We start from the raw sequence: 16,291 nt of genomic DNA on the forward strand, positions 1-16,291 counted from the left end.
CTTGCCCTATCTCCAATCACTCTTCTGCCTTCATTAATTCAGAATAAAATACCACAAGACATTAATGTAGCACTTGGAGATAGGAAGGCTGCATTTTTATAGCCTCAATATGAAACCGTACTTAAAGATGCTTATACTTTTACTGAATGAGGAAAAAAAAAAAAAACCAAAAACCTCTTCGTCTCTCCTAATAACCTTCATCATGAGTGAGGAAACCAATGCTCAGAGATGTGAGGTGGCTGGCCCAGGGCCACCGTGTAAGTGACTACCAAAGCCAAAATGCCCACCCGGGTCTTCCAACTCCCAGTGCAAGGCTCTATTTCTAGGATATCCTCAAATCTTCTAGAGATTCTATTAAAGCAGTTTCTTCACTGTTTGCAGCGAAGGGCATTATTGCCAACATGGAAACAAAAACAAAACTCTTGGCATTTCCCCATCACTTTCTCATCAGTGTTTTCAGTGTATCACTTCACAGTCATTATTTGGTGTTTTCTTACAGAAGGCAACAGACCACTGCAACAGAAACTATCCTTAGATGGGAACCCCAAACCTATACATGGAACACCAGAGAGGTCAGATGGCCTACAGTGGTCAGCTGAGCAGCCTTGTAACCCAAGCAAGCCTAAGGCAAAAACATCTCCTGTTAAGTCCAATACCCCCGCAGCTCATCTTGAAATAAAGCCAGATGAGCTGGCAAAGAAAAGAGGTAAAGTGATTTCTTTTGCACAAATGATTCAACACATTTTGCACCCCCGGAGAAGTGCCAGAATGCTAGAACATTCCAAAAGGATGCTGCTTAGTGAAGAGAGGTGCACATGTAATTGCATTTCTCTTGGTGACCCACATAGATTGAAAAGTAGATGTGATTCCTCCCACGTGAACCAAAGGTCTCGAATGTTGACGAGGAATCGCCTCTCCTTTCTCTGCCCCCTGTGGCCATTCCGCTCTTCATAGACGTGGACAAACCGGCACCACGAGTGCTTTCTACCCTCGTGTTTCATGAAGCGAACGGTAACGCGGGAGCCCTTTTAGCAGAGGGAATGCCGACTGATTCCCTGGCCCGCAAGTTCTTCCCTTGCCCTGAATGAAGATGATTCTAGAGGCTGACCCATCTTCTTCAGATGTGACCTTCCTCACGGAACCTCAGTTCTGTGCTAGAACTTGCAGAGACACTGTAACCCCGAAAGAGGATTTTGTAATTTGACACACTATGTTTTTACTAGTTTTTGAGCTTTGTCATACTTTACACTGAACTGGTATTAAACACGAAAGGGGCTAAATTGCTTCCTTTCTGGTTCCCAGAGGATGAAATCCATGATATTCTTCGCATTCAGCCTCGGTTGTATCTGATTTCCTTGGCTTTGGTTTGATAGACTTTCTTACTTCTCTTGAGGGAGAGTTCTTTCTTCTAAGAAACATGGCCTTGTTGGGATCAGTACAATTGGCCCATTTGCTCTGCCCTATCTGTGTACCTTGGTGACAGTTTCAGGAAATCAGGCGGGACTGGCAGCCTTCAAGCAGCTCTAAGTGCTGCTGCTCTAATTACAGGCCTGGCTCGGGACCGCTGGGGCGGGAGCCAGTGTACCTGGCACCAGAGCTCCCTCCTCTTTCGAGCTCATTTGTACCTCTCCCAAGCTCCATGTCCTTTTCTTCTTCCAAAAGCCCTGCTGGCTTTTAACCACGCAGAGTGGTAAGAGCCAGCAGCACACAGTCTTCAGACATATCAGATTCTACGAAACTGGAGTTTGCAATAGAACATCATGACCACAGCCTCTTTCCAAAGCACAAAGGAGGCGTGGATGCCCCCAAATGGCCCACCCACAGAGCCCCTGGTCAAATCCCAGCAGTCCCAGGGGCCACACCAGTCACCCACTATGGCTTTTACAACTCTGGGTTATAAACACACAAACATCTTCTCGACGCAACTTTTTTTTTTTCCCCATTGAGAAACAAAAGATAAATCTCTCTCTTTTTATTAGGGGTAGGGGAGATCGCTGCTTTTGTTGTTGTCATTGTTTAGCTCAGATGTAAAAAGATTAAGTGTTCAATTTAACATTTTTTCCATGACATTACTTTTAGGCCCAAACATTGAGAAATCGGTGAAGGATTTGCAGCGCTGCACTGTGTCTCTAACGAGATATCGTGTCATGATCAAGGAGGAAGTGGATAGTTCAGTGAAGAAGATCAAAGCTGCCTTTGCGGAATTACACAACTGGTGAGTAATTCAACTTAGAAACTATAAACTTACGGCACTTGAGCTGTTCCTACAGGTAAAAGCATCTGATGGGAAATGTTGTTTATTTAATACATAAACATCACAGAACAACTCCTTGGCAAATTTTTTTAAGTCCTGCAGGCAGAGGCCTATATCTTGGGAATAAAAAAAGAAGGGAAAATGTTTGAATAAGAAGAAACCTGATTCACATAATTCACTGGAGTTTGAAGTTGGCCCCAAAGTATATGAATGATGTAGAACACAACCTCAACAAATGATATTTTTGACAAATCCCCCGAAGGCTGATATCATGAATGCTACGGAGACAAAAATATTTTCCAGCCTTATCGTTGTAAAATAAGTAAGACTCCCTTAACAAAACTCAGAAACATCTTAGGCAAGCTTAGTGATGGAATCCCATCCTTGGGTGTTTTGAGGACTGGAATTTAGGAATGGTTCACTGGTATGGTTTGGGTCCTGCCCTGCCCTGCTCTGCAGCCGATGTGGATGGGAGACATTTCTCTGAGCTGTGTATATGTGCTTACATGCACAACTGAAATGAAGTCTCTACTGGTGAAGGTTATTATCCGTAGAAAAAGTTCTCAGTGTATCCATCAAGACTCTTCCAGCTTCATGTGACAGAAACCCAAGTCACACTAGTTCACGACAAAGGATAGTTTACTGGCTGATGTACATGAAAAATCCAGAACATTCCTTTGGGCAAATTTGGTTCTAAGCCTAAATTGTGTTCTGAGAATTCAGTTTCTCTCTCCCTCCCCTTGTCCTTTTCTCTGTCTCTCGCTCCTTTCCTCTCTCAACTTCTCCTCCAGTCTCCTGGATCTGCTTATTCTTGGCTTGATTCTGAGGTATGATCTCTCCATGTGGTAGCAAAGATGGCCCCCTAGCAGCTCCCAGCTTACATAAGCCTTAGTCCCTGTGATCTGAGAGAGAGCTTTGTCTCCAACAGTTCCAGCAAAAGTCCAAGGGCTAATTTGCATTGGCGGGGCTGGGTCACATATCTGTCCCTAAACTGGTCACTGTGGCAAGAGGGACAGTCTCTCCACTAGCCAGGCCAGGGCCATGTGCCCACCACAGAGTTAGTGGTTGGGCGAGCCCCACCTGAATCCCACAGACTGAGAGTTAAAGAGCTGTGGTTTCTTGAAGGAAAGTCGGGGTGCTAAAGAGAAAAATATATAAAGACAAGAAGAACATATCCACAGTGCCCAGGCTCTCATGTGTTCTCTGTATGTCATTGGCTCTCCATGATTCTAGAATTCGATCCCATGTTTTGCATAGCTTTCCTTTCCAAGTCCTTTCTTTGACACAGATGTGCTTTTCAGCAGACTAGAGAGTTGTATAAAACCAAGGATTACACTTGACACAATCTAGAAGTCTTGAATTTTCAACCATCTGCTATGTATAAGATCCCAGTGTGCATAAGCTGTCAGAGACTTGAAAGGAAACTGTCTCCATCACTGATCATTCAGGGACGGACCCTCTCCCCCCAACCCGGTCATGTCATCTTCACCTTAGTGGAACTCTTCTCTGCCTGATCAGATGCTAAACTAATTGTTCAAAGTAAACTGCAGGCATATGTTTGAAAGTACTTAGAGAAGATAAAGATGCTATATAAACGAAAGGTGTTAGTAGTATTGCTGATTTTTGTTTTATTTATTTATTTATTTTTTTAAAGATTTTATTTATTTATTTGACAGAGAGAGAGAGATCACAAGCAGGCAGAGAGGCAGGCAGAGAGAGAGGAGGAGGCAGGCTCCCTGCTGAGCAGAGAGTCTGATGCGGGCCTCAATCCCAGGACCTGAGATCACGACCTGAGATCACGACCTGAGCTGAAGGCAGAGGCTTCAACCCACTGAGCCACCCAGGCACCCCAGTATTGCTGATTTTTAAATCTTACATATACATACATATATATATATGCACACTCAACTTCCAGGCCTGTTCTCCAGAGCCAGAATCAGCAACCTTTATCTATAAAATGCCAGCTAGTAAATATTTTGAGTTTTAGGGTCAGTCGTGTCTCTGTTGCAACTACTCAGCTCTACTATTCGGGCCCAAAAGACAGAGAAATGCAGAGAAGCAGTGGGCCTGATTTGGCTCGTGGGGGTCGCAGGTTCCTAGTCTCTGGAGGGACCAGTCAGCTGCTCAGAGGAGACCCCTCTGTCTCACTCTCTTGTGTAGCATTATAGAGTCAACTCTTCCTCTGGGGCTTCTGTAAGATACCTTCCCTCCGAGTGACTCACACACTAATTGACAAAGTGTAGCACTGACCTCAAGTTACCTCTCTCCTCCAGCTGCCCGGAGTCCTTTTTTTTTTTTTTTTTTTTTTTTTTTTATTTCCTCAGTAAAATGAACACCACATGGGTCACGAGACATCTGGAGATTTATAACAGACTCTTTGAGCGTTTCACTCTTCAAGAGCTGAAAGTGTGGGCCAGGGAAGTCGGGTTGGGTATCTTTTCTCTGCTTGTGTGTCACACTCTGTTTTAAACTGATGGGTAGGATCGCCTCTGAGTGAGCTCTGCCAAGCAGGACAGCTGTTTAAAAGTCACCCCGTAACGAATGGCACCTTTCCTCCATACAGAAGAAGAATAAGTATAGATTAACCATTTTTTTTTTTTTATTTATTTGACAGACAGAGATCACAAGCAGGCAGAGAGGCAGGCAGAGAGAGAAGGGAGGAAGCAGGCTACCTGCTGAGCAGGACCCTGGGATCATGACCTGAGCCCAAGGCAGAGGCCTTAACCCACTGAGCCACCCAGGCGCCCCAGGTTAACCATTTTTTATGTGCTGTTGCTACAAAACGCGTGAACACCAGCACTTATTTTCTGCTCTAACCTTTACTAAAAATGATCCCCAAATAAGGACATTCGTGTCAATTTGAAAATAAAACAAAAGGAATTCTTTCTCATCAACCATTAGCAGGCATTTCTGCCAAACGAGAAAACGTTACCTCTCTGTTCCAAACAAGCCTGCAGCCTCGCCAGCATGGTGATTGATGTACTTGGATAAAGTCTTCCTCTCGTCTTCTGAGGGGGAGAAACCCATGAATTTTAGGGATCGGGCTGCTCCTAAAAAAATAACAGGTCACAGAATGGAGGAAGGCAGCTTACACATTTTCAAAAATGAAGCTTTCCTCTTGGGGGTGACATGGTGGACTCCAGGCATTGGAGAAAATTGCGAATGCAGCGCCACTCACTGAATAGAATCAGAGCTTCGGGGTTATGTTGTAAGGCATATCCAAATGTGGACCAGGTGGGACAAGTCCTCTGGGGATTTCCCAAACGGGTGATGGTCCTGAGACACGTTTACCTGGTGCACAGGCCTCATTGCTCTCCTGACCCCGCTCTCCTAGCTTCAGGCCAGCCGGTGCCCTCACCAGACCCTTCAACAGGCTTTGTGTGTAGCTTAGAAATAAACAGAAACTCTCAGGTAAGACATTCTAAACATTCAGCTGGCTACTGGGCTTCAGGAGGTGGATCCTGCCCGGTCCAGTTCTCCACAAGCCCGCCGGGATGCACGGAACGAAGATTTGGGGAGGCGGGGAGAAAGCACTTGCTTGCACACGCCCAGCCCCCCAGTGAGTGCATATCTGGGTAAAATGAACCCAGTGCTTTTCCGACCAGGTCTGGCAGTAGAGAACGCTTTGTTCAATCCAGTTCCTGAGGAAAACCGTGAGGTGGCTCAAAGCTGGCCTGCGACCAGGACACAGTTACATAAGACTAAATGACCATTAATGGATCAATCTCATTTTCCCATAAAGAACTGGGGATCCGAGAGGGCAGCAGAGATGACACGATGTTCTCACGCCGTCTTAGCAGAAAATAAATTTTGCAACATGAGTGTCTGTGTGAAAAGTCACATCAGGAACTAACATGAAACAGCTGGTTTCCTTTCTATATGATTGGCCCCCTACCACAACTGGAAAATATTCATCCTTTGGAATCCTAGCTGCCAGATTTAATTGCTTTGTGTGCAAACTAGTCTAGCTTCTCATCACAAATGTGTGTGTGTGTGTGTGTCCAAGCTGATGGTGCAGGCTTAAAACGAACAATAAACATTAAATTCAAAAAACATTAAGGAAGGAGAATAGTACTTGATCGCTCTGCCATATGCCGGGGGAGGAAGGATTCCAAAATCGAGCTGTAAAAATTGCTAGGTGCCATTGTCAATTTAACATCTAATTAAAAGCACTCCTAAAGGAAACGGAAGATGGTAATGAGCCAGAGGGTAGAGCTTGTGCTGGGGATGGGGTAACAGGGTCATAGAGAATGGAGGCTGGGAGAGACAATATTTTTAGGCTGCTTTGCTTTCATGTAGGAAAGGGAAATCAGTCCAAGCCTGTGTCCTTATACCTCATGTTTATTTTTTCCTGAAGCGCCGCCAGGTCTTCAGCGGAATTTGGAGTAGGTCAGGAGTTCCAGGCCCTGCCCCGCCCCCCTCCCCCCTACTCCCCCTCCATCCCCCCCCCACCCCCCCCCCCCCCCCCCCCCCCCGCCAGCCTTGCTTTCCTCTTCCTTGCACCTTGGAGTTTCCTCCCTCAGAGCAAAGACAGGTGTCCCCACATCCCAGGGCTCTCCCCATAGCACCACTCACTACTACAAGATAAGCTTGCACCGGATCCCCATAGCACTTCCTTTTTTTTTCATTAATGACTGACACTCCTTCTTGCGTCACTGATAACCTCATCCTGCTGATGGCCGTGGGTCCTCCTTCCCAAGTGTCCTACTAATTCAGATGTTACAGTGTTGAGACCCTCTCCATCAGCCAAAAGCATAACCCTACAAGGGAGAATTTGACGACTGCAGAAAAACCTGTCTCTCCAGCATTCCTCAAATCCCACTCGGACGTGGGCCTCTCGCCTGCCCTGGAAGCTTCGGAGGTAGCCAAGGAAAAACACGCCCGGACCACCGGGATAGTCAGCAGGGTGACCCCACACCAACCAGAGAGCCTCCCTGTGACATTTTAAACATTGTGTCCCTTTTTCTGAGAAGCCCTCCCGAAGGGGAAATTGCCAGCGGGGCCTTTCAGAGCAAGTGAAGGCAGCACCTGTGTCCCACAGTCCCAGTCTGCTGCTCGTCGGGTGCCCAACTCAGGTACAAATCTCGGAGCATGCAAGGCTCGGAATGACTTCCGTTCAAGTCCAAGTGAGACCATTTTTCTTTCCTAGCAGGTTTATCACACAGCAGGATTCTTTCCTCCCGGGTTGGTTCTCACCCCATCCCCCCCCCCCCCCACCAACATTCCCCAAACTTTTAGCTGGAATGCTAAAAGTTTTAAATGGAAATGGCTTTCCATTTAATGCTAGAAGACCGGTTTTCCTGTGCTCTTGGAAGTTTTTCAATGTGCTGTCTTTGTGAATAACGTACCATTGACTGAAAGACGGTTCTCGTAAATTAATATTTACTTCTCTCCATACCCAAGGCCATGCGGTCCACTAGAATTAAAAGCCCTAGAGCTTTGCCGAGGTAGCACCGCCAGAAAGGTGGACGCTACTGGTCTGAGGAGAGCTCAGGGATAGGTGGTGGGGTTTTGTTTGTTTGTTTTAAAGATTTTATTTATTTATTTGACAGAGAGAGATCACAAGTAGGCAGAAAGGCAGGCAGAGAGAGGGGGAGAAGCAGGCTCCCTGCTGAGCAGAGAGCCCGATGTGGGGCTCGATCCCAGGACCCCCGGATCATGACCTGAGCCGAAAGCAGAGGCTTTAACCCACTGAGCCACCCAGGTGACCCAGGTGGTGGGTTTTTTAAAGAATTCCAGGTGATTCTTTTGTGTGTCTGTGGCTGAAAGCCACTCGAGGAGAGCCCTCCAAAGGGAGTGCCACATCTGGAGCTAGCGCACTGTTCACCCCCAGGAGACAGTTGACATGTCTGGAAATATTTTTGGTTGTCACAACAGCTGACACCTAGTAGGTAGAAGCCAGGCATAGCCCAGCATGTGCTAGAATGCACAGGACAGCCCTCCCCCCCCACCGCCCATCACAAAACACTGTCTGTCCCAGGACAACAATAACCCTGAGAAAGCCTGGCGGGAGGAGAGTGAGAGGAGTAAGAGAGTGAGAGGGTCCATCCGTCCTTCTGCGTATCCTGCCATAGCTCCTTGAGGGGGGGATGGGGACCCCTCACTTGGCAGCACTTCTGAGTCCTGTCTGCCCCTCCCCCAGCGGCCCTCCTAGCCCACGGCCGGAAACGCAGGAGAGGACCTGTCCTTTCCAGTCAGCTCCATACCCCCAAAAGCATAACCATCCTGTCCTCTGATCAGTGCCGTAGGAAATTTTAAACCTAAACTTTCTGGCTATATTACATTACATTTTTGTCTCCTCAAGAGCAGACAAACAATTATGTGGAAGGGTAGCAAATTTGAGGGCTTGGCGGTGTTTGCCCATTTGACATGGCAGAATTCAACTCGGTCCTGAGGAGAAAAGGGAAAAATGAAGACCCGGAGGTTGTTGCTAACACCAGGCAAGCACTCTCATTAGCCGTTCCGTCTCTACCTGTCTTTTTCTCATTCTGCAGTAAAACAAAAAATATCACAGGGGCTAGGGCTAGGATGAAGTATGTAAAGAAAAATACAGAAAAGAGTTGTTTCACAGAGTGTTTAGAGGATCATTATTTCTGTTTGGCTTCGGTCAGGCGGCAGTAGTCCTTGTTGCCTCTGGGCTCATGGGGCCTGTGTCCAGCTGCCTTCACGCTGGTGACATCGGCAGCCGTGCCGGCCCTTGAGCTACTTAAGCTGAAGGAAGACAGGTCTCTCTGTCCCTTATGGTGCGGTCATGGTGGAGCAAATCTTGGTGACCATCTAGTTAGCTGAATCATGGACACTGTGGCGCTGTGTGCACCTCTGATAGCTGGAGTACAGGGAAACTATGTATAGTTGAAGCGTTTTCTAGAATGCAGAGTAGATGCCGTGACAACAAGCAAACTTGGTTTTCAAGTTCGGTCACATGGAAACATTGACATTAGCCCAGATAATGAGCAGAGACTCATTTTTTTTTTTTTTAAGATTTTATTTATTAGTGAGAGAGAGCGTGAGAGGGGAGAAGGTCAGAGGGAGAAGCAGACTCCCCCTGGAGCTGGGAGCCCAACGTGGGACTCGATCCTGGGACTCCGGGATCATGACCTGAGCGGAAGGCAGTCGCCCAACCAGCTGAGCCACCCAGGCGCCCCTCCATTTTAAAACTATGGCTGAAATGGTGCTCATTCCTCGTGTGTCCGCGCATATCATGAGTTCTGGAGGAGTGTGTCGTCCATGAGCGGAGTGATGCTTTTCTCTAGGCCGTTCGACATTACGTTGCTCGTAATGGGATTACCTGTGGGAGAGCTGCTGTGGGGAGCCTTCGCAGCAACTTGGCGTTGCTCCATGATGCCGCACAGACTCTGGTTCCCTGCAGCATGTTCAGCAGCGTGTTCAGGGACAGCTACATTTTGCCAGCTCCTTAAATTAAATGTGTAATGAAGACAAAATCAGGAGTTTGCTTTGTCCTTTTTTTATAGTTTTAGAGTGAAATTTTATAAAAGGTCTCCCTGTCCTTCTGCTTTGGAAATAAATATAATCCTCCCGTTGATCAAAAGCCGCACTAACAAAGACTTTCCGACTAACCTCTTTCCTTCTCATTAAATGGCTTTTCTAAGTGCCCACCTGCTTGTGACTTGCACAAAGAGCTAGACGACGGAAGTCAAACAAACCTGTACCTTCTCCCCACACCCGACATTCAAGACTGCCAGCATATTTAAGGAACTCACAGTATGGAGATGAACTTCTCCTGCAGAGGATATCAAGAGGCAATGACAGAGGAGGCTAATAAATATATTTATGCCTCAGGAGAGCCCTATGTATGGTTTCTGTCGCTGTCCTAGCTGACAGATTGCCCAAAATGACTCCTTTTCCTCACTCTGCACCAGTCCAATAAATAGAAATAAGCTCCGGGATCCATTCTGAATTGTGAAAAGGGTAAATACCATAAACCATGGAGAAACTCAAGGTTCCTGCGACTTTGTGACTACGGCAAGTCCCCACGGTACACTGTATTTCAAATCTTGCCTCGTTCGTGAATATGTGTCATTCTAAATAGGCACAGCTCCCTCTTTGGAGGTGAAAGCTTCTCTTTTCCTATTTTCTCTCCTCCCCAAGGTTTTTGTGTGCATTAGATGGTTCCCTCGGGCCGCCGCAAGGACTCAGAGAATGAGTCGACGTGAAGGAAGAGCAGGTTGATAAACACAAAAAGTACAGAACTGGCCTTTTCGGTTGGGTAGAGTCCCCAGGAAACCAACATAAATAGCACCTTGTATTAATAGCCTCGGCGAGCTCTGGGTGTGATTACCTCCATACATTACATCCCTCATACACTTGGCGCTAGAGGTCAGATTTCCTTTCACTGCAGACCCACAACAAGAGCTGGAGGACAAGATGCTGATTGTGATTTCAGCTTGAAATCTGAAAGATCTCTGAATCCTTTCAGCAAATGAAGGCTACCCATCCCACCGGCTTAGCATCAGGCTCCTGAATAGGGTTAGTTTTCCTGATAGAATAGAGATATAAAAAGGAATGAAGCAAATTGTTCTTATCTGTGCAATCCCAGATGGAGAGTATGTGTGTGTGTGTGTGTGTGTGTGTGTGTGTGTGTGTGTGTGTGTGTGTGTTTTAATTTATGGTATATTCCATTTTCACTGGGAAAATAAGACAAATTTGCTCCCATATATTAGTATAAATATAAAATACGTTATAGTTTCCAAACCGGGATATCCTAGGTCACAACTTAAGAATGGATCTTGGGACTTATTTCTGTTGATGACACTGATACAGAGGGAGACTCTCTGCACTCTCTTGGGGTGAGACGAAGGAGTCATTTTGGGCAATTTGTCAGCTAGGACAGCAAGAAATCCTGTAACAGACTGTGCCTGTCCGTAGAACAGAATTCCTTCTTATGTCAATTACACTGTTCTTCCGGTGACTCTAGCCATATTCTCACAAAAGCCACATCTTCCAAGGTTTATTAAACACATAATTAGGAGGCATGGTGCATAGAGTTAGAAGAGGGTTTAAATCTCATCTTCACATATTCTAGCTCTGAAGATGGTTGAGTTTCTTCACTTCCACTCTGCTACAAAAAGGGGTACTACTGTCAAGGGGTTTTATGAAGATTTTGTGTGCAAGATATGCATTGTTCAGAGTATTCTAGAAAATCTCTAGCCTGACCCATCTAGGTTGGTTCTCTTTTCTTCCAGGTGAGTATTTAGTCAATTTTATTCTCTCTGTACCAAGACAATGGGAAGATATTCTCTTTCTCCACTTTTCTGTTCAGCATGCATCAGATCCCAGCTTTGGGGTGTGAATGTCTCATCACATGGTTCTACTGTTCATTGCTTGATGGAGAGAGAAGTGAGGCAAAAGGACCCTGATTCTGAATGGTCACCGTGGCCACCACATCAACCCTCCTTCCCCTCTCCCATCTTGCCGTGCCCTCTTTCTGCCTTCTCTTCTCCCTTTTCCGTCCACCCCTCCAGGAGGGAGATGAACATGTCATGAGCTGGTGCTTCTCGGACTTTGGAATGCACAGGGAGCACCTGGATGCCATTCCCAGAGGCTCTGATTCTGATTCTGTGGGTGCAGGGGGGCCCAGGAACCTGCGTGTCATGAGGACAGTGGGGGCCAGTGTACATGGTCTGAGGACCACACTTGAAGAAGCACTGCTAGAAATACTGAAAGATAAAAGACGGTGTCCTTCCAAAAAACGTCCAAGGTCTAGTGGGAGTAGACAGAAAGGTGTGTAACGCAGTATGGCGAAAACCAGGAAAGGGAATGCACGTTGGGGAGGGTTGATGGCCGGCAGGAAAAGAGTCCATCGCAGAGGTGACATTGGACTGGTACTCGAAGCGAGGCTAGGAATTGGTAGACTGAGAAGGGAGGGAGAGGATTCCCTGCGGGAGGAACAACACGAGGAACCCGAAGCAGAAAGACCACAGTGCACACTGGGAGGAGTACGTTCCCTGGGTCTCATGCCATTAATAAATGAGTTATGAACACATCCCTCTCAAACCAGAAAACTCGTTTATAGGTCACATATGTATACCGCTATTAGTCTGTATCCTAGAAATTAGGAAAGTCTGCTTTCTTAAATAAAGAGTAAGTACATGAAGCTTAATATTTCATCTGTCCCTCCCACTCCCCTTGGGAAGCCAGCGGACTAGGGCAGGTGCCTAGCAGGAGTGGCAGTATGGAGCCTGGAGATGGTGGGTGGGAAAGAGCCTCGGGGCCCAAACCAGGAAGCTCAGGCCCTTCTCACACAAGAGCCCATCAGGAGGCTGGGAGCAGTCTCCCTGAGTCCAGGACCTTGGGCTGGACCTGAGCCAGCATTGCTGGGACTCCTTGTGCCGCACCGGTCCTTTCCAGCTTCCGTTTGTCTTCCTTGCGTTCAACAACCAGGATGGCTTCTGCATAGACGACTCCCCTCCCCGCTCAAATTAGAGAGAAATGCCACAGTGTTCTGAGTGCTTGACTCTATTTGGGGTATGAAACAAAGAGATACTTTGCCTTGTTTCATTTTGAAGTTGGTTTTATTTTATCCTGCTTTCTATATTTTCCCGCTTTTTTAATGAGCATGTAACATGAAATAAAAAATGTGAAGAATGTTAAGTCAGTGCCTTAAATGGCACCCTTGTGCTGTAAGACTATTAACGTCCACAGATAGGAGTCTGCCTTCATAGTGGTAGTATTAGTTTGGGGGTTTGTTTTAAGGGGGTGGGAGTAAATGATATAATGTTTATAGCTATAGAAATTGAAATACCATTAAGTTACTTTCCCTGATTAGTGATCTCCATGGAAAGAAACAAAACTAAAAAGTAATTAATAAAGACAAGAAATTGTATTATTAAGTGAAATCATACGTAAAATTCTAAATGGAGGTGTACAAGGAGGATAGATTTTTCAGCTGAGCGTGTGGTATTGTGAGATCTGTAGAATTTGTAGGCTTGTGCAACTCTCACATCACTTTTTAAACTCCAAGAAGAGAAAGAATCTCTGTGGGGTTTTTTTTTCAATTAACTATTTGCTTCTTAAGGAACTTCTGGATTTTAGAAGTATCGGGCGTCAGTCCTTATGCTGTATCTGCATGAGCCTCACTCCAGAAGTCCCCCTCAAGACAGTGCGATGAAATATTCATTGACTGTGATTTAAATTATTGTAGGATTCCAATATGAGATACGCAACCAAGAGATAGTAATGTTAACAGATGATATTACTTCGGATAAAAGAGAAATAAAACAGGCCCAGCCTGATTGGCAAATGGACTGTGGTTACTGTGTTCGTTGACCGCCAGAGGGATTTTGACTGCTTTGTAGTTTAAGCACAATTCATGCTCCGAGGCGCTGCCGCTTTGTTTCCCCGATAGTCACAATCACGAGGCACCCCTTCGAAGGGCTGTATCCCAACCCCGGTCTACTGCCGTAGGCATGTATGTTGCGTTTTGCCGTGTTTGCCAAATAACCGTGTGGAATTCAGGAGACATTTAGAAAGATCGGTTTGTCACCACAGCTGCATTCAGAAAAGAAGGGTTCCAATTATAAAAAAGAAGCCAGGGGTCGGTAAAATCGAATGGAAAAAGGTACAGAGTAGAAGGTGACAGACCCAGGAATCCCAGCAAAACCACAGAATGAAACAAAACCACAGCCAACTACTTCATAATGAGCGGGGAGTGAAACTGGCCAGAGCGGGTAGGAGAAGGGTAGGAGAGACCTGTCTGCGATAGACTTTGGAGGCCGTGATCACATGGGAAGTGAAGGAAAAGGACTCACACAGATCACATGATACCAGTAACCAGCATACAGGGTAGAGGAGAGGGGGCGAGATGGGGATGGACGGCAGGACAAAGAACTTCCCGTCCACCCTCCAGGGTTTTGGCCGAGACCCCTGTAATAGAGACAGATTAACAAGAGAAACACGAACAAAAGTTTATTAACGTGTGTACCTCATGTATACACGGGAGAGACCCAGGGAAAAGTCAGGAAGCTCTGTAGGGGGCTCAGAGTTCAGAATTAAATGCCATTTCAGCAGGGATGGGGGCAAGGTGGGGGGATGGGTGTAGGCCTCTCAGAGGAGAGTAAATGATTCTGGAAAAGATGAGAGAACCCTCAGAAGGACAGACGGGAGGTGTGATCACTTGTAACGGTGTCTCTGAGTGTGGCGTCCACTTCTAGGCTCCTCTCCTGTGACAGAGGGCAGCAGTCTCACCGGGTTGGCAGAACCCTCCAGGGGGGGATTTATGACAATTGAGTTCCTTGGAGGCTCTGTCTTCAGGCAGATGAGGGGAGTTCAAATACCGCCTCTCCCCGCATTGCTGTTTTTCAAGTGCCTGCAGCTCGCGATGATCCGTACACCGCAGTTCCGTATTTGAGGGTAGGGGACGAATTTTCGACCCTTCAGAAAGCAGAGCAGAGACAGCAGGAGATCGCGGGCGCCGTTCGCGTGCACCTGTTGTAAGCGGTGGAGCTGCCAATCCTCTGTCCCAAGGACGAGGAGAGCACCTGTTGGTCCCACTGCCCCTGTGCCTGTTGGGCCCAGGACAGAAGCTCTGTTGACCACAGCAACAGTTGAGAAATGGGTTTTACCCGGGGCCCATGAATTCCCTGGGTCCACAAATATTCGGGGAGTGGACTAGAATGGCACCCATACAACAGGATAGTACCCCTGAAATGTTTAATAAAGGGAGTTTTCCTGCCGTCCACCTGCTGGGCAGACAGGCTGCTTCTTCCACCATCCGGGGCTCCTCAGCTCGAGGCCCACGTGGTGGCCACTGGGCCCTGAGGCTCAGTGGGGCCTTCTCAGGGCCTTCACAGTCCTTCCCCCGATGCCATGGGCAGGAGCGCGGCCCACAGTGGGGGCAATGATTTTACCTTACTCTCTCTTAGTGAAGGAAGGAGAAAGTCTTCATACAGGCAATCTGGCTTCATGGCTTTGCCATTCATTTGCCTCTTTATGCTCTTCGGTACAGGCCAGAAGGACCGGAGCATCACCTCCGAGCTCACGGGCATCCTTTCTCCCAGCCATTCCCATGCTCTCGTTCTCTCTGCCGGGCTGGGGACAGCACATGCTGGCCTCGCCCCCTCCACTCCCCCTGCTTTGTCCTGCTTGGCGCCTGAGGAGTTAAGGAGGCTCTGAGCGGAAGCTCTTCATCCACAAGAAGGTCCTGAAGCCAGACTGTCTGGGATCAGATGGTCCCCGGCAATTTCTCTCACTGCAGCCTCCCTGAGGCAAACTCACCGAGATTAAATGTGGTCTAGTTTTAACTCTTTTTAACATCGAATCTGGCTGCTGCTGCAGATTGATTTCTTGAAATTCCCTTTGAAATTCTGCTTTCATTCCTCAATAGCCACGAGCAGGTTCCGCTCGCCGGCTTATCAACCACTGCCAGTCCCGCGGCTCCTCCCTATCCCAGCATCTTTATTTATGAAGGACACCGGACTCAATGGGGCTCACCCCTGCTTCCCAAGGAAGCAGTTTTGTCCCTCAGTGTCATTGTCTCCGGGTTTAAGGAAAAATCTCTCAAGAGCAGAAAATGATAAATCTCTTCCTGCTAAAGTGCCTTTCTGAATCTTTTTATTGTTGTTATTATAACTCCTCTGTAGAAAAGAAGCAAGACAGTAGAAACATTTTTATAAAATGACACTTTATCTCTGTGATTAACTGTATAATAAACCGTAAAGGCTTTGCCATGGTAATCTCCTCCTTACACCTTATTGCTTTAATAATAAAAGCTTTTTTATGGCAATAGAATAAAATTTTACTATCCAGACAGTTTAGATAAAATGAGAAGATGTGTTTTGGGAAGGATAAAGGGCACATCTGAAACATGTGAGGTCAGCATAGGTTTTATGTGAGCTCAGTTGATATAGAACGTGTTCGATGTGTCTTGAGTCTGGTGCCCTCCGGAGGACTTTGTCCAACCATTTAAAGAATGTCTAGTTGGGGGTGCCTTGGTGGCTCGGTTACCTGAACATCAGACTCTTGATTTCGGCTCAGGTCTGGATCTCAGGGTCCTGAGATAGAGCCCTGCGTGCTCAGCAA

At 46.9% G+C, this 16,291-nt stretch overlaps 1 protein-coding gene across 1 annotated transcript in view; it reads left to right on the plus strand.

Annotated features, from left to right (window-relative positions):
• Window positions 1–16,291, plus strand: part of SPATS2L (spermatogenesis associated serine rich 2 like) — a 165,970-nt gene that overhangs the window by 125,071 nt on the left and 24,608 nt on the right. The window contains 2 exon segments of the mRNA XM_047720835.1: window positions 500–706; window positions 2,080–2,215. Coding sequence (XP_047576791.1) covers window positions 500–706; window positions 2,080–2,215 — 343 coding nt within the window.

The sequence above is a fragment of the Lutra lutra genome, chromosome 3, assembly GCF_902655055.1.
Source record: "Lutra lutra chromosome 3, mLutLut1.2, whole genome shotgun sequence".
NCBI classification, from domain to species: Eukaryota; Metazoa; Chordata; class Mammalia; order Carnivora; family Mustelidae; genus Lutra; species Lutra lutra.